Source organism: Micromys minutus (genome assembly GCF_963924665.1).
Source record: "Micromys minutus genome assembly, chromosome: 1".
Lineage (NCBI taxonomy): Eukaryota > Metazoa > Chordata > Mammalia > Rodentia > Muridae > Micromys > Micromys minutus.
Genome location: NC_137969.1, coordinates 170,892,751 through 170,910,877, shown reverse-complemented (window position 1 = coordinate 170,910,877; position 18,127 = coordinate 170,892,751). Strand labels below are relative to the sequence as shown.

The 18,127-nt window shown below is 42.1% G+C and overlaps 1 protein-coding gene across 1 annotated transcript in view; it reads right to left on the bottom strand.

The window, feature by feature from the left end:
* Nucleotides 1–16,877, bottom strand: part of TAF1B (TATA-box binding protein associated factor, RNA polymerase I subunit B) — a 51,122-nt gene extending 34,245 nt beyond the window's left edge. The window contains exons 1-7 of the mRNA XM_080939444.1: nucleotides 16,851–16,877; nucleotides 15,166–15,264; nucleotides 10,881–10,968; nucleotides 6,921–7,018; nucleotides 6,252–6,347; nucleotides 4,259–4,409; nucleotides 2,580–2,730 (exon numbers count right to left, since the gene is read on the bottom strand). Of these exons, the coding sequence (XP_080795570.1) occupies nucleotides 2,580–2,730; nucleotides 4,259–4,409; nucleotides 6,252–6,347; nucleotides 6,921–7,018; nucleotides 10,881–10,968; nucleotides 15,166–15,264; nucleotides 16,851–16,868 (701 nt within the window). The 5' untranslated portion in view covers nucleotides 16,869–16,877. The remainder of the gene's footprint in view (nucleotides 1–2,579; nucleotides 2,731–4,258; nucleotides 4,410–6,251; nucleotides 6,348–6,920; nucleotides 7,019–10,880; nucleotides 10,969–15,165; nucleotides 15,265–16,850) is intronic.
* Between the last annotated feature and the right edge of the window lie 1,250 nt (nucleotides 16,878–18,127).

Genomic DNA, 18,127 nt, shown 5'->3' with positions numbered 1-18,127 from the left:
ATAAACTACAGTATGCTAAGAAAACAAAGCAGAGGAAAAAAAAAAAAAAAAACAGGAGAATGCAGAACAGGGTCACAAAGTATCAAGAGAAATAAGAAAGTGTCAGTTGGGGATAAGCATCCAGAATGCACTGCCTTGGCCTCTACCGTCACTAGCTTCCTAGGAAAAAAAAGGAAGCTTTGACCTAAGCTTAATTCCAAAATTAAAATGTGATTCCTCTTTTAGTCCACTGAAACTTGAGAATTAAATATTCAAGGTAAAAATAGATAAAAACCTCTCCCAACTGGGTTTTCATTAGTTGTATTTGGTTACATAAAGTATCTAGGCATAGTAAACTACAATATTGGTTTAATATTATTATATACATTATTTAATATATACCTATCAATTCAAAACATCTAGACTTCCAAATGCTAACACGTGCATCAGGCTCCACCCCAGCATCCTAGTTCAGCCTTCTGCTCTGCATGTGCATGGCTCATCACTTTCTCCTTTATTCTTGATCATCTGCCTCCCCCTAATGAAAGAAGGCACTTGACTTAGACACTTCCTAACTGTATCTTGAGGTCTAAACTCTAAAACATTATGTGAGTACAGCAGCTACTCAACAAAGCCAAGCTACTCAAACAGCCAAGAAAAGTTTGGCTGTTGATACTTTCTGTTGTTGCTGCTAGCAGGGTAGGGTCCATTAGAGTAAATGTGAAGGGATAAGAAGAATGAATCCTAAAGCCTATGGATGCTGCTCTTAAGATAAATAAGGAAACAACAGCTTACCATCAGCTATAAAATATGTAGGGCTGGGTGTGGTAGCACATACCTTTAATCCCAGCACTGGAGGCAGAGTCAGGCAGATCTTTGAGTATTTGAGTAGAAGCCAGAGTAAGGAGAGTGACCCTGTCTCAAAAAAAAAAAAAAAAAAAAGAAGAAGAAGAAGAAGAAGAAGAAGAAGAAGAAAGAAAGAAAGAAAGAAAGAAAGAAAGAAAGAAAGAAAAAGAAAAAAGGAAGAAGGAAGGAGGGAAGGATGGATGAACATATATATTCCAGACAAACTAGCCGCAAAGTAATGTTTTTTAGCTTCAAGCAGCAATTCAGACTGCTCTGGAGAACCTCCTGGAGCGCAATTTAGCAGAGATAAGCAGGCCCTACCCTGGGGTCTGATTCTTGCCATCCCTGGACAATGCTGGGGCTGCTGGTCAAGAGGAAACAAGTTGAGGATCTGACTTAGAGCTCTTTCTGGGGGAAAACAGAGCACACACGAAGCAGTGGTGACAGCCCCTTCTGCTGCCCCAAGCAACTCAGCTCTGTCCCCAGCTGTACACCCCAAGGAACATGGTGGGTGACAGCCCTCCAGACAGCTGGATCTAATCTCCTTGAAGGCATTTTACAATTCCCTGTGTGGAGGAGGAGGGTCAGAGAGAAAAGGAGGGTGAGCCAGGGAGGCTGAAGGCTGGGACTGTTTATTCCACCCACACAGTATTTTTCCTAAGAAGAGCTTCTCTCATTTGTTACATTTCTAGGGCAGTTCTGTTGCCCACTTACAGACTGCCCTGGGATGACTGGCCCCTTGACCCAACTCTGAAGACAGGATTAGGTTCTCATGATTAGGGATCTTTTTTAAAGACCCTCTGGTTATCAGCAGGAAGATGGAAAGAAATGACAAGTCTGCAGACAGAGTGCAGGTGGGAAACAGTAAGCCATCGATCCAGGTGAGGTGAGGTGAGGTGAGGCACAGAGGGAAGAATGGGTTAGAGTTGTGTTGGAAACACAGGGCTAGGACACAATGGCTGGCTGTATATGTACAGTGAGGAGAGCCCAGAAGCCCTAGGTTTCCTGACACCACCAGGGTCCACAGCATGTGCTAAGAACACTGGACGAGAGCAGGATCAAGGAGACAGATGGTGAGGCACTTTTTAGTCATATGATTTTAACAATAAGGGCATCAAGTAGTCATGACCATGGGCAACTATACAGATGAGTATATGGGTCTGGCCCTCAGCAGACAAGCCTGGGCTAGTGACACAGAGTGGGGAGTCATCAGCACAGAGATAATAATTAGTCTTGGGAGAAGATGATGTCATATAGTGAGGGCACAAAGCAAGGCAAGGTTCAACTGAGTAAAGTTCACTGGATCACGAGTGGTCTGTGTGCAGCTGCTCACCCCTGAGAACAGCTCTCTTATTAGATTAATAAGCCAAAACCAAAGGCACTACCATCATTTACGAGGAGCAGTCTATTTAATAGAAGGACAAGTGCCAATGGTGACAACAGTGGTAGTGAGGATGGGGACTACATCCTGACTGTCAGAGCACTAATGATGCTGCCCACACTGCTCACGTGCTCACACAGGTCCAGAGGTCAAAGCAGTTACAACCCCAAGGTGCCATTACTATTAGAGACCCATTTTACCTGGAAAGAAGCAGAAACAGAGAAACACGTACAGACTTGCTCAATGTACTGCCCAAGCTTTCCAGGCCTTTCCTCATCTTATGCTTTCTTATAAGATTAAAAATATCCAAAGGATGTTCCTAAATTCACACAGATAATAAGGAAAAATCAATCAGGAAGTAAGTTCAGCTTACCTCAAAAGGTCTGAAAGTGTAATTGTTTCTCTCTGCCAGAGCAAGGATAGATAGCAGAGAGCAAGTGTCCTGGGCACAGTCATCTTCACGAGCCCCTTCTCCTTTCGCTCTGAGTACTCCACTCCATCAACAGACCCAGAGCAGACAAATGCTGCTTATTCAGAAACAGTGAAATTTTAAAAATGAGTAATAAAATAACAGCCATTTAAAATAAATTATAATTGATTTCCTTTATGTATACAAATGGAATGAGATTTTTAACAGAGATGTAAATTTTTATGTAGTGAACACAACTATTTTTAAAGATAAAAAGTCAATCAGAGGGAAAATTCCAAACTGCTTGGATAAGGCAGCACTTTATCCCCCACCCACCCTCCAGGTTCCCTCCAGCAGACACTACAGCCAAGCCTACTTATTCTACAGAGACCCACCTCACTTTCTGTGCCACTCCCCTAGGCCTGGGGAAATGACAATGACCGGTGTCTCACCTCTCCTGTAATTTACATTCTGCTAAGCCATAAAAATCAATTACATGGGCAGAGAAAAGCTATCCAGGAGAACAGCAATGTGGGGGCATCCAAAGGTTTCTAGAAAGGGGGAAAGTTGGCTCTTTTGAGCAATGGTCAGAAGAACCTCTTGAGAAAAGTGGTATCTGAGCAGAGAGCTGACAAGCCCAGCATGCCAGCAGCAGTGTGGACGAGTGTGTGTGTGTGTGTGTGCGCATGTGTAACATACACACACATACGTAGAGCTCAAAGGACAACTTGCAGGAGTCAGATTCTCTCACTCCACCACATGGGTCCTGGGGATTGAACTTGGATCAGAGTTTGTGCCAAGTGCCTTAGCCTGCTGAACAATCCTGCCAGCCTCACAGTGGCAAATTTAGAACTACTGTCCCAAATCAGAAATCAAGATATAATACTAAATGAAAGCTAAAAATAAACATCTCTTGGGAACAGAACATTTATGAGAATAGTAAACCATACTTCTCTTCCCATCTCTTTCTCTGCAATTTTTTTTAAACAAGGACAACTATTTGAATTATATGTACTTAAAATTCTCACCTTTCAGCTAGGCATTGTGGCACACAGTGGTGGCCCTCACCTTTAATCCCAGTACCTGAAAGGCAGAGCCAGGTGAACCTCTGTGAGTTCAAGTCTAGCCTGGTCTATGGAATGAGTTCCAGGACAGGCAGGACTGTCACAAAGAAAAACCCTTGTCTTAGACAAAACAAAACAGAACAAAACAAAACAAAATCCTTGGCTTTCTCTCTACATATGCAAATAAACAGCATTCTGGATGCTACCTATGGTAGTAATGTTTATTTCTGAGTGGGATGGTAGCTGGTGTTTTATCTTCCTTGTAATGGGTTGGCACTTTATAATTTTAATCTTAGTGTAAATCATCATTTTAAAAAAATATTTATTTTTTTATTTTGGTACATGTGTGTCTGCAATGTGTGATCCACCCGAGTGCCTGGTATCTGCAGAGGCCAGAAAGGACACCAGATCCCCCAGAACTGGAGTTATAGACAGTTGTGATCTGCCCATGTGCATGCTGAGAATCAAGCCCAGATCCTCTGGAAGAGCAGCCAGTGACTGTCACACATGTGTACTCTCCTATACATATATAATAAATAGTTTTTAAAGGATGCTAAGTAGACTGTTTCTCCATTTTACCTGACTTTGGTGATCCTTTGGTGACAGGGAAAGGCTTTGGAGTCTGGGGGTCAGACTGGAACTCTGCTCCACTTTCAAGGGGACATGTGGTATCACTTAGCAGCTCAAGATCACTCCCCCAGTCTGAAGACTGCAGATTGTCTTCTAATACCTGTTCATAAGATAAGAGAAACTAGAAATTACTACTGGAGCTCAAAAGTTAACTTCTGTGACTCTAAACAGTTGCTGTCCACCACTGGAAGAAGTTTGGCTAACAACTTGGAGGCAAGAACTGCAGCAGAAACACCTGACGAACTGTAATGTGGAGTATACATGAATTAAACCCTTTCCTCTCCAGTTACGTATGGTCACGATGTTTTATCGCAGAGTAACAAAGACACTTGGTTTGAAGCTGTGTTCAGAGGTAGAATGCTTACTTGGTATGCCTGAAACCTGGATTTGATGATTTCATGGCTATAATGTACCCTGGCAGTTTTAAATTCCTTCCTATCTTTTTCACTACAGACTTGTCCATCTCACTACACATGTGACATCTCCTCTTGAACGTCTAACAGCTATCTCAAACTTAACATGCCCCAAACCCAACCCCTGGTCCACCTGCCCTTTTGGTTAGGCTTTGAACCCTGTAATCACCCTTGACCCCTGCTTTCTGTATCCCACATGCAGACCATCAGGAAGTCCCATTGGATCTACCTCCAAAGCCCTTCTACAGCCCTACCACTCATCCTCTCCTGTGTCACTGCCACTCACCTCAGGCTTGGGCGGTTGGTCCCATCAAGGCCTGACGTTCAGCACTGCCTCTCTTTCACACCTCACACTAATCTCACTTCCCAGGACCCTTTACCTCATGGGAAGTCCTCCATGGCCAGTCTGTGTTACATAACATTCTTCCCAATGCCCTGTTATACACATCTGCTTGCTTGTTCTGGAATAACAGTTATCCACAGCTCAAAAGTTGTAGGTTGGGATGTGGATACTGGACCCTCTACTTGAACAGTTGTATCCAAAGCTCTAGGGCCATATTTGTAGACTAAGGTACCTACATTCTGAGTGTGGAATCTGTGGTCCAGAACTGCTACGCAAGTCCTGTCTGTAAGTAACACTCCAAACCCATTTATAATTTAAAATATATTTTTCTCTCCCTTTCAGAAAAGGGTATTGCTATACTGGTGTGACAGAAATGAAGTGATTTACCAATGAGCTTCCAATTTCATTTCTTATTCACCAGGATTTAATGTGATACTGTCCACCAGGTGTTTACTCATACCAATTGAACTTTTGTCTGTAAGTTTTCAGTTATCCTAAGATGAAAGTGTCATAAAGAACTGCACTTTTTCCTTCCTGTTTTCTACATAGTAGGCATCATCTCAGTGCACAAAGACAACCAGAGACACCAAGTATGAGATTTGAAGGTCATGTTCTTACTACTTTGAATAATTTCTTTTTTCCTTTAAGAGTCACCGTAAAACCATAGAGAACCTTTTGTTTTCATGACAAGCAGTGGCTCCTATGCCTAGACAGGCTGGTGTTCCATGTGCAGCTCTGAGGCCCCTCCTTTGCTCACCTATGTAACCTGTTCCTTCCATCTTGACCTGAGCTTCTTAGGCCTGGATCACTGACCTTTGCATGAGGACCTTAGCAAACAAGGAAATGCTGGACCACCTCCGGGTTTCTAGCAAATATGAGTCACAGGGACTCAGATTTTCTTCTTAGCCCTGGAGGGTAGTACACTCATCAGACATATCTCAGCACTGGAACTGTCCTTTACTCCAAGTAAAAAGTACCATAGCACACTTTGGAAGCAATTCAGAACAAACAAAACAGCTACAATTCATTGTGAAGTCTAGATCATTCTGGATTGTACCAGAAGCCTCTTCCCTGAAAATCCACAAGACAAGCAGCACAGTCAGACCCAAACAGTCACAAAAAGCGCCTTTGTCTTTCTGCCACACAAAGTGAATTTTTATGCCTCATGTCAGGGTCCAGGGCTCACCTTGGCTTTCCTTCTACTTGTACGAACTGGGTTTTTACAATAGGCCTGCTTGCTCTTCTGAAGGTAGCGCTTCCAAAAACTGTGTAAGACTTCATTCTAAGAAGGAAGGAAAACAAGTGATGGTGACATACACAGGCACATGTACCATACAAGCTCTCACATCTACACATTCTCATCTGCTTCTCCTTACCAGGTACAGAGGAAAACCGAATAAATAATGTTCCACTTTGTTTTCCAGTGCTGAGGATTAAACACAGACCTCAAGATATACTTCTAGGAGTTATCACAGAGAAGGGTGCCTCCCTTGAGGAAATGCCTCCACAAGATCATTTTCTCAATTAGTGATCAAGGAGGGAGGGTCTAGTTCACTGTGGGTGGTGCCATCCCTGGGTCGGTAGTCTTGGATTCTATAAGAAAGCAAGCTGAGCAAGCCAGTAAACAGCACTCCTCCATGGCTTCTGCATCCACTCCTGCCTCCAAATTCCTACCCTATGTGAGTTCCTGTCCTGACCTCCTTTGGTGATGAACAGCAATGTGGAAGTGTAAACTGAATAAATCCTCTCCTCCCCCCACCAAAAAAAGATATACTTTTAATCTTAGAGTTAGGGAGGGTCCACTCAAGTCTGACTTTTTAAACAATGAGCTAACACCCAGACACACATCACTTACCTTTAGTTCTGGGCTTACTCCGAGTGCCTCCAAGGCTTCTGCTTGGTGATAAAGTATGCACTGGAAACCTTCACACACATACCAATCCCAACCTTTCTCTAAAGGACAAATAACAAGCTTCAGACACATATTCCTAATTTACTATGATGCTTCTACATAGTGCAATCTGTTTACATGAGCCGAAAGACTTCTATTTTTGTACCTCAAATAATTTTCTTGTGTGTACATGTGTACTCTTTATGTATATGCATGTATGCTTTATGTATATGTGTGTATACTTTGTGTGTATGTGTGTGCAATGTGTCTATTTGCATTGTACATATTATGTGTATATGTGTACATTTTGTATATGTGTTTGTGTATGCTGTGTATGTGTACACACATTGGTTTTTGTTTGGTTTTGTTTTTTAATGAGGTCACACTATGTGACTATGCCCATCAGGGAACTTGCTATGCAGATTAGATGGCCTCAGATTTGTATCAATCTCTCTGCCTATGTTTCCATCTCCTAAGTGCTGAAAGCATAGGTATCCATTACTATACTCAACCATAAATAGCTTCTTTCTTTTAAAATTATTTACTTACATATATATATATATGAGTGCTCTATTTGCATATATGCCAGGATGACAGAAGAGGGCATCAGATCCTATTATAAATGGTTGTGAGCCACCGTGTGTCCTGGCTGGTTTTGTGTGTCAACTTGACACAAGGTAGTCATTGGAAAAAAAGGGTACTAAGTTGAGAAAATGCCACCATGAGATCCAGCTATAGGAATGGCATTTTCTCAATTAGTGATCAGTGGGGGCTGGGAGGGGGCAGCCTATTGTGGGTACTATATTTGGACTAGTGGTCCTGGGTTATATGAGAAAGCAGACTGAGCAAGCCAGGTGAAACAAGCCAGTAAGCAGCACCCCTCCTTGGCCTCTGGATGAACCTCCGGGTTCCAGCCCCACTTGAGTTCCTTTCCTGGCTTCCTCCAATAATGGACTATAATCTGGAAGTATAATCCAAATAAACCCTTTCCTCCCCAACTTGAGTTTTAGTTATAATGTTTTATCACAATGATAGAAACCCTAAGACAATGTTGTGACTGGGAAATTTTAACTCAGGACCTCTGGAAAAGCAGCCAGTACTTTTAACTGCTGATCCATCTCTCCAGCCTGATAGTTTCTATCTGTATATTCTTTTTTCCAATTGAATATATTGTATAAAAATGCTAAAGCTAAGCATTTTGTTATCATACTGAATTTTTTCAATTATGTATGATTGTTCTAAAATGCTATCAAAATAAACAGAAAACTGACTACTTGGCATGTTTAAAAAATAAGTGGAATTTATATTTGTTTGAGATTTTGGTTTTTGTTTTTTAGTTTTGGTTTTGAGACAGTGTCTCACTATATAACCCAGGTTGTCCTGTAACTCAGTTCACAGACCAGGCTGGCATGGAACTGTCTGCCTCTGCCTCCTAGTGCTGGAATTAAAGGCTTTGCCACCATACTCAGTGAGATTTAAGTTTTTAAAATGAGTATATTACAGTGCTCAAAGCATTCCTATGTGGAAATACTTGGTCACTGAATCCACCAGTTTTCTTTTCCATTTTAACACATATTTTAGTCAACAAATATGCAAATGTCAAGATCCAATAAATGATATCTAGAGGTCAGGAAAGGGCAATCCACACATTTAAGAAAACAAACTCACAGTGGCACTCTGCTTTTGTGAAAATGGTTCTTGGTTGGAGAGAGAAACTGAAACTGATGTACACCAGTGCCTAGAACCAGATGTATCCTAAATATTTTATGTGTGATACTGTGTACAGTGTTTATAATTGTTTGTGTGTATGCACATGTAAGTAGGTTGCATGTGACTGTGTGTGTACATCTGTGATCAATGGCAGGGTCTTCCTTGATCACTATACTTCTTAAAAATTACTATCATTTCATTTCATATATATAGGTGGTTCTGCCAGTAAGTATGTAGTTAGTATGTAGTAAGTGCCACGTATAGAAGCATGGTGCCCACAGAAGCCAGAATTCAAATTACTGACAGTAGTAAGCCATTATGCAGGTGCTGGGAACTGAATGAAGGTCCCAGAAAAGCAAGTGCTCTTCCCTGCTGACCATCTCTCCAGCCCTTCCACCTCTTTAAATAGGGTTTCTCAGTGAATTTGAAACTTGTGGATTTGACTAGACTGGCTGGCCAGTAAGCTTTAAGGATCTACCTGTATCCATCCCTTCCAATACTGAGGTTACAAGAAGCATGCTATAATTAGCAGTTTTTACAGATGTTTTGGGGCTCTGACCTCCAGTCCTTGCATGTCAGGTACTTCACTGATGGAGCCATCTTCCCAGCTTCTAAATATTTTAAATGGACTATTCTTATGAGCCTCACAACCCTAAGATATCATAAAGAAATTACCAGAGCAGTCAGAATTATATGTTTAGCTATGGTAACAACCAGTTGGAGACAATGTTACAGTGGGTGAAGACCCTTGTATTCTACCTGTCGTGGCCAAACAAACACAGAAATTCATTCAAAAGCACACTATCAAAATTTCTCACACATGGCTTCTGAAGTCTGTTACTGACTCCCACATAGCTTCTCTGCACACCATGAAGGCTCCAACTCCTTTCACTTACCAGAATATCACAGGGTTTCCTGACCCCACTGACTAGCCAATCCTTCCTGGGCAGTCACAAATATAGCAAAAAGCCTCTAATTTCTGATACACACAGAAGCTAACAAGAGTAAACGCTCTGAATGGTATGCATGTGCAAGGTTCCCACAGACTGTCATACAAACTTAGAAACTGACAATGTTGCATTTTAAACTCTCCACACCCTCCTGCATATATACCAAAAGTGTTTCTGTTTTCCTTCACAGGTGACAAGGTGACAATGCCATGATTCTGGCACTGACTAGGACATACCACCTAATGCATCATCCAAGGTTCTACAGACATTTAAGCCTGAACTATACATTTTAACTATTTACATATCTAAGTTATAACTAATCATGTTCTACTCTAATAAAGCTGAATAAAAATCAACCAGGTTTTAACCTATAAAAAGTTACAGTTCAGTGATGAAAGAACACTCGCTGCTCTTGAAGAGGACCTGGGTTTGGTTCCCAGCATCTACACGGTGGGTCACAACCACCTGTAACACAGTCCTCTGCCCTCTAAGGGTACCTGCATAGACATACAAATACCTACATATATAAACATAAAATAATCATTTCTTTTAAAGTTACTATCAGAGGTTAAACAAAAATCTGTGTTAGTATTTGAGCATTCCCTCTATTATTTATCTAAGAATTTCAATTTTTTCATATATATATATTTCATGTTTGTCCATATATGTATATTCATACACATGTACACACACGTTTGTATGTAACTTTCACAGCTACTTTTTGTAGAACTATTCACTACCACCACTAGGTCAGTGGTTTCCAACCTGAGAATCCATCTGGTCCTAGTTAGTCACAAAAATATAAAAACACCAGCCAGATATTTTCAGACCCTTCTCACTAATGACCCACTATAAAATTCACTAGATCAGTTCTCACGCTACAGCTCTTTTAGGGAAAACTCATCTTTCTTATTTAAAAGAGTATGTTCAAAATTCAGTGTGAGAAATAGTGTTCAAAAGTTGAATGTGGTATTGAGCTAGCCCAATCTGAGACCCACTCAGCTGAACCATTTCAGAAAATCACATCACAATTAATGGCACAGCACAAGACACAGGCCAGGTTCAGACAGCGAACAGTTACTGCCTTCTGCAGAAGAGTAGCTTAGAGACAACACACACTTGAGCACATTTGCTCCCAGTTCACCCCTGGCAGCAACTTGACTTTAGGAACTTGGATTTTCTGTTTAAAGCTGGCATTTTGTCTGAAATGTATTTCAGTTTGCCTGTGTTCTCACATGGCCTTGCTGTGGGAATCGGTGCTCACCGTGCTTGCTTCTCTGTTTCAATCCCCTGCTAATGGAGTTGATCTTGGTGTTAGGGATGACTGCGGTGCTCACGACTTCCTCAGATCGCTGAAGGAAACAAAGACAGGCCATGACGAGTGAGGAAAGCTCTAGCCCCTGAAGCACACATTCCAAGCGTCCAGGAACCAACCTGAGAGTGACTGGACGGTGACTGGGAAGCCACACCATGATAGTGCTACTTGTTCATTCAAAGAAATGCTGGTTCCTAAGAGAGCCAGTTACACAGTAATCAAACAAACATTTACTTTAAACTATGCAATTATACTGCAATTAAATTTGAATTTAAAAAGCTAGATGTGGTGGTGCATGATTTTAATTCCAGCGTTTAGAAAGCAGAGACAGTCAGATTTTTCAGTTTGAGGCCAGCCTGGTCTACAGAGCAAGTTCCAGGACAGCCTGTGCTACACAGAGAAACCATATCTTGGAAACAACAGCAAAACAAAACAAAAATGTATTAAAAGCTAACTTTTATTTAATTTTTAAAAAAATATGGGGAATCAAACAAGACCAAAAATAATACACTCATTCTTTATCCATGCAAAATACACATTAACATGACAACAATTTATGGTTAGATTTAGGGGCTCGTGCCCATAATCCTAGCACTTAGGAGGTGGAGGCAGACAGATAAAGAGTTTAAGGCCAGCCTGTGCTACACAGACCCTCCCCCAAAACAAAGGACAACAAAAACAATGAACTCCCTGACTCTCTGCCACTGCTGATGCCTGTCACACAGAAAGGCTCATCTACCTTCAGCATGATTGTGTGAACATCAATTCAGAAAGGATTTTTATTTACGAAAGTACTACCATGGGTGTGAGGAACATGCCTTTAATCCCAGCATTAGGGAGTCAGAGTCAGGGCCAGCCTGGTCTACATAATGAGTTCCAGGCCAGATTGTGTTACAAAGTAAGATCTATCTGAAAAATTAAACAAAATCAAAGTACTTTTTGTTTCTAATAGAACTTGAAAGTGGTAGTAGTAGCACTCAGAACAAACTGATTGGTGCCAACAGCTATTGAGGGAAATTATCTCAGACTGACTGTCCTGCAACCAAAAACAAAATGCTGAGTCTTATTTCTGGAGAAAAGTAAAAATTTTTAAATAATAAATAATATTAATATACTTTTTTAAAGTTAAAAATTGAAAATGAAACATCTTTTTGGGGGGAGAGGGGGGTCCACATAGCCTGGGAAAGCCTTTGCCCTTTGAGGTCTAGAGTTCCAGGCTCTACAATCCCAGCAGAGTGAGTCTCATAACAATAAAAGGCACAAGCTGAGGAGTTCCCCACCAACCTAACAAGGCCAAACCCTAGTTCAATTCCCAAGATCCTTCTCAAACACAGTAAGAGACATCCTCTAACAATAACAGTCTGTATGTAGATACTGTTTTCAAAGCACTGTGATATATAAAGAAGCTACAGTGAAAAGATAAGACGTGCCAAAATAACACAGAGGCAGTTACTTAGACAGACAGGTAAGATGTAAGAGGTGAGCAGGGGCCTTACACTGGAGCTATGTAAGACACAGAAGAACAAGAAACAAGAACAAGCGAGCCCCACAGTTAGACTGTGGACTATCCACATACGTAATAGAAATCTGTGATGCTTTGAACAACACAGTAGAAACCATCAAGGCAAATACTTAGTGGAACTCACAAACTCCCCTTTTCCTACCCAGAGAAACAAAAGACAGGATGGGAACTGCAGGTGCATTCTGACAATGTAGGTGACGTGGGCTTCCACTTGCAGTTTTCAGCCTCCTACAATGAGCACGCACTGTTCTTACAAAATCTATTCACCCCACATAATGTAAGCCCGTACTTGTATTAAATACTTAAGGACTTATAAAATATGTGTCATCTAATCTGGGGCCAGATTCAAGACCTTAAGTTCTTTTTCCTGACTAAAACACACAAGGAAAAAAAGCTTTCCACTCAGAAAGCTTTGGTGGGATTGTACACAGTGCCAAGAGCTTGAAGAATCACAGTGACCTGAGGGAGAGGAAAGAAGCAGACTGTCAGGAGAGCTCTAGTGCAGCCTCCACTGGTCATTCTTCACCCACTGAATTTCAACAGCACCACACTACACATCTCCAGAAAGCAGGCTGTACACTATTCTATGCGTTGAATATGCCTAGGTTAGTGTAAAGCCAAGAGTACAACTGAAGTTGTATAACTTTGCTCAGGTTTGCTTATTGTGTGGAGGGCAGCTTCTCAGGCTCACAGCCTTTTACAAAAACACACTGGGACCAGGAATGTAGTCAATAGGACACTTGTCCAGCACACAGTAAGCACTAGATCATGCCCCTGAACAGGAGGAAAAGAAAAAAAATGTTATCTGCCTTCAAGAACTGTACATCCTCACTCCCTTGGGTTGAAACTCTTAAATATGATGCTTGGTAGTAATATTATATTCTTTCAAAGTAAAAATTATGGTAGTTGACTTAATCAGTCAAACCAAGAAACATCAAAGACAGAAATAAAAGAAGCCATTAGTTACGGCTGTTCAGTTCCTATAAAAATAGTGCCCTGACTCCATCTGCAAATGGAGACTCTTCCATTATGACATCTCACTCCTTCACTATGTTTATATTTGAACCACACTATAAAATTAACACTGACTAAACTACTGGAGCCTCAGTGAGCATCAAAGCACAGGATAAACTGCATACATTTCAAGTGTGCAATCTGATGTATTTGTGTACATGAGTATCGTATATCTTGATGGGACTATCCCCATTACCATGATCAAGGAGATTATCACTCCACCATTCCCCAGTGGTTTTGGTTAAGTATATATCTGGGTAATATCCTGTCTGACTAACAGGGAAGTAAACAAGCATCTGAGCTATAGACTGAAGAAGCCACCTCAAAGGAACACACCTTTGTGGGGCTGGAGAGATGGCTCAGGGCTGAGAGCATGCACAAGTCTTGCCAAAGACCCCTCAGTTCCATGCCAACCATCAGCTCACAGCCATCTCAAACCCAGCTCCCCCTGTTGGACTCTATAGGCACAACTTTGAGTGGTCTGAGGTAGGAAGGCAAGTCAGCCCTATAATACTCTGTGTTGGGTCACATTCTCTCTTCCACCCCAGTGAGCCTTTCTGATTAAGTGCTCAAGGCAGTGCTAACTCCTTCTTGGCTCTTCACTTCCAACAAATCCTTCCCTATGAAGAACAGTCGTGGCATGTTTAGCTGGTCCAGCATCAGACTATCCGAACTTTGGTTACTGGTAAGGTGTGCTCACCAGAACAGGACCTAGAACTTTCAGTAAGGAGATGGTCTCATTTACCATGATTACACAGTGAAGAGTGACAATCTCCAGTTTAAGAAACAGGTGTAATGGGGTTACAAGACTTAAGATTCAAGTCCTATCCCAAATCTTTACACTCCCGTGGCATTAGCCACGAACTCAACTGGTATCAGGTGCAGTGGTGCATGGCTTTGATCCTGGCTCTCTTGGATCTCTGAGTGGGAGCCCAGCCTGGTCTACACAGTCAGACTCTGTCTTAAAACAAGAACAACAACAAAAGCCACTAATGACTCATGAGCCCTGCTTGCTCTGTCTATCTTTGAGATACATTGTATCTCACAGGTTGTTGTGAGGCTGGAATTACATAAGGGACAAACAAGTACTTGGTAGGTTGTAAGGAACTAAACAAAGATGTGTAGTAAGGAAACAGGTTTCCAATATGCCCAACAGTTCCCCCCACCATTCTAACATTCTGTCCTCCAAATCTCTAAGCTGGTACAACACATTAAAAACTATTAAAAATAGCCTTCAAGTATAATGTTAAATACTTCAAGCTGGGCATGGTAACACACGCCTTTAATCCCAACATTCAAGAGGCAGAGATAAGCAGATATCTGTGAGTTCTAGGCCAGACTGGTCTAGAAGCAAGTTCCAGGATACCCCAGGCTATTACATAGAAAAAAAACCTGTCTCAAAAACTTCAAAACCAACCAAACAACCAAAAAAACAACAACAAAAACTTCCATATGTAATATACAGTGTAAATAAAACATTCATCTATAAATGTGACACAACATAATTTTAAAAGTTTATCTCTAATCCAGTTTGCAAAGGTCTTAATCCAAAACTGTACTCTTAAAGACTGTTTCTATTCTTGGTATTTGGCCATTGAGTGAGTGATATAGATTCAGTTTTTACAAGTCAGGCCACATACCAGGTTGAAACTGCAATTTTAAAAACATAATCAAATTCATGAATGACACATTACTTACGTCTGTGACATTGTGGCAGGAAGTACAATAGTATTTGCCTTCATCAGTAAGGCCCCAGGAGACAGCGTCACACTGAGAACAGCGGTCTGTGAGTGCTTTCTGTGGAAGGGACAAGTCTGTTATTGTCAGGCCAACACACTGCATCTTAAACCCCATGTTCTAAGCTCTACTTCCAGTGATCCCAGCAATTTCAACTCCCCCCAAATTAAAAAAAAATCATAAAACATTAAAAATATATCAGATACTATCTATAAATAAGTAGAGTTTAGTCTCTTCAGTACTAAGTAATGCAGTGACTATTCCATAAAACTACTGACATATGCAGAATTAGAACAAAGGGCAGGCGGACAGGGCTAAATTGGAAACAAAGACATAGGTAAACTCCCTGGAAGAGCTGAGAAAAAGATGACCCAGTGTATGGTAAGCAAAACAAACACACAAAGATTGAAAACACTGTTGACTTTTCCTTTGGGGCACTGGAAATATATCATGAGGCGGATGTTTCAAATTTTGGTTTATTTGTCCAACAATATAAAAGGTATCAAATACATGTGTACTAGATGTTTAACTGGGTACTTGGGGGGGGGGGGTTCCTACTGTAAGGAAAAGGAGCACAGGGTCCACTCGTCGTCTATATGAATGAATCACGGTAGATTGTAATTTTAGTTTTATCAACTTATTATCTACCCTACTACATTTGTAATAAGCACAAGTAGTATTTACTAATCTACCATGAGGCCCTCTATCATTCTGCCAATGCACACACACAGAATTGGTTCCTTACTGGTCAATTACAGAATATGCCTACCATGTTAAAAGCGCACGCAAAGTTCAGCGGCATCCTGACCACTTTTATGATGAGGTATGGACACGTGTGCTGGATAGTTTCGTGTCTTGACACAAGCTAAAGACATCTGAGAGGAGGGAATCTCAATTAAGAAAACACCTCCATACCATCAAGTGGCAGGTGGGCATTTTCTTAATCAGTGATTGATGAGGAAGGGTCCAACCCACTGTGGGAAGTGCCATCTCTGGGCTGATACTTCTAGGTTTTACAGAATCTGCCAGGCTGACCAAGTCATGAGGAGTAAGCCAGTAAGCTTCACCCCTCCGTGGCCTCTGCATCAGCTCCTGCCTCCAAGTTCCTGTCCTGTTCTTTACATAATAAACAACGACATAGAAATAAAATAAACCTTTTCCTCCCTAACTTGCTTTTTGGTCATGGTGTTTCATTGCAGCAACAGAAACCCTAAGGTCGCAAGCACATTAGAATGTCCTCGGCAAGGGTCTGGAATTCGTACTCTAGACAGACTGACATAGATTACTTGGAGGCATCCCTAGTTCCAGGGCCTGCGACTTCATGTGCCCAGCATCACGGGGAGCTTTGCTGGTTGGTCTTCTCCAAGGAGGACGACCCATGGGGATGGTCCCTCAAAAGCTTCGTCCTCCTTCTGGCCCACGCCCCAAGTGAACAAACACTCCACCCAACCTCACCAGCAACCTCCCAAAGCAAACGCGCAGCCAGATCCGGGCCCGCGCGGCCACCGCCTCTCACTCCGCCCCCTATGCGGGTCACCGCCCCCAACTGACGCCTCCTCCGGGAGCTGCTCCACCTCCTAGCTATCCTTGGCCCTTTCAGTTAGGGAACCTGAGTCGGAGCTCCAAGACTTTTTCTCGGTCCTTACCAACTCCTCCACGTCCATCGCTGCTCCGCTGCTGACACCGTTACCCAGGCAGCAGACGCCGCTTCCGGGAGACCTGGGGAGAGCGCTCCGGCCGGAAACACAGCCTCTGCCTTTGCGTTCCATGAGTCTTCCTTGCTGTCCCGGTGGGGCTCAAGACCCAGGCTGCAATCAGGGTTTACAGGACCGAGACCAGGCCCCAGAGACAGAGCTCAGACCCACGAGGGTTTGTTGTGTTTTTGTTTTTGTAGCCCTGGCTGTACTAAGCTCAGCCTCGAACTCACTGAGATCCGCCTGCTTCTGCTTCCTGAGTGCTGGGTTTAAAGGCGTGTGCCAGCACTTCCTTTAGATTTTACCGAATGTATTCTCAGTGTTTGAAGTACGAAACACAGATGGTTGAACTAGAACTGGGTTTGGTTTTGGTTTTGGTTTTGTTCTTTTAACTTCCCAGATCCTAGGCACCAAACCCTCCGACATGCTAGCCAAGTACTCCACACCGCAGAGCGACATCCACAACTCATAAACCAAGATTTCTATTCATGACTTTACTTTATTGTCCCTCCTTCTTCTCCTGTGTAAAAAGGATATATTTGCCTGTGAATATAATTATCTCTCATATAATATGTTCTTGATAAATTTATCTCTTGTTCCCTCGCTGAACACACTAATCCCTTGCTTCATTCTGTAAACCAAAATTGTTTTTTATTTTAGAGATTGATCTGTGAACAGAATAAGACTCCACCTTCGTGAAGATTTTGTTTTATGTATTTGGTTTTTTTTTTTTTTGTTTGTTTGTTTGTTTTGAGACAGGTTTGTCTGAGTAGTCCTGTCTGTCTTGGAACTCACTTTGTAGATCAGGCTGGCCTTGAAGTCACAGACATGTGCCTCTGCCTCCTCACTGCTGGGATTAAAGACCTGTGCCACCAGAGTCTAGCTTTTGTTTTAAATTCTAAAAATTCCCGCAGGGGCGGTAGAGAACTGCTGATACGGATTCCAGGTGGGAAGGCCGCTAGCTGGGGAGTCTGGGGTGGGTCGAAGATCCTGCAGCACCCTGGAGAACAAGGGAAACTCCTGATATTATAGATGTTAGAGAAAAAGGATCCCCAAACCCTTAAGAGGAGACTCTTTGTTTTGCAGATTAATGAAGGCACTAAAAAGGATAAAGGCCCATAATTTAGGAAGCTAAACCTATTGTGCCTTCTCCCACCATGGGGCTGCTACGTGACAGGAGTTTAGCAGTTTATGGCAGTTTCTGGAAGGTACTAGATGAAGCGAGGCTG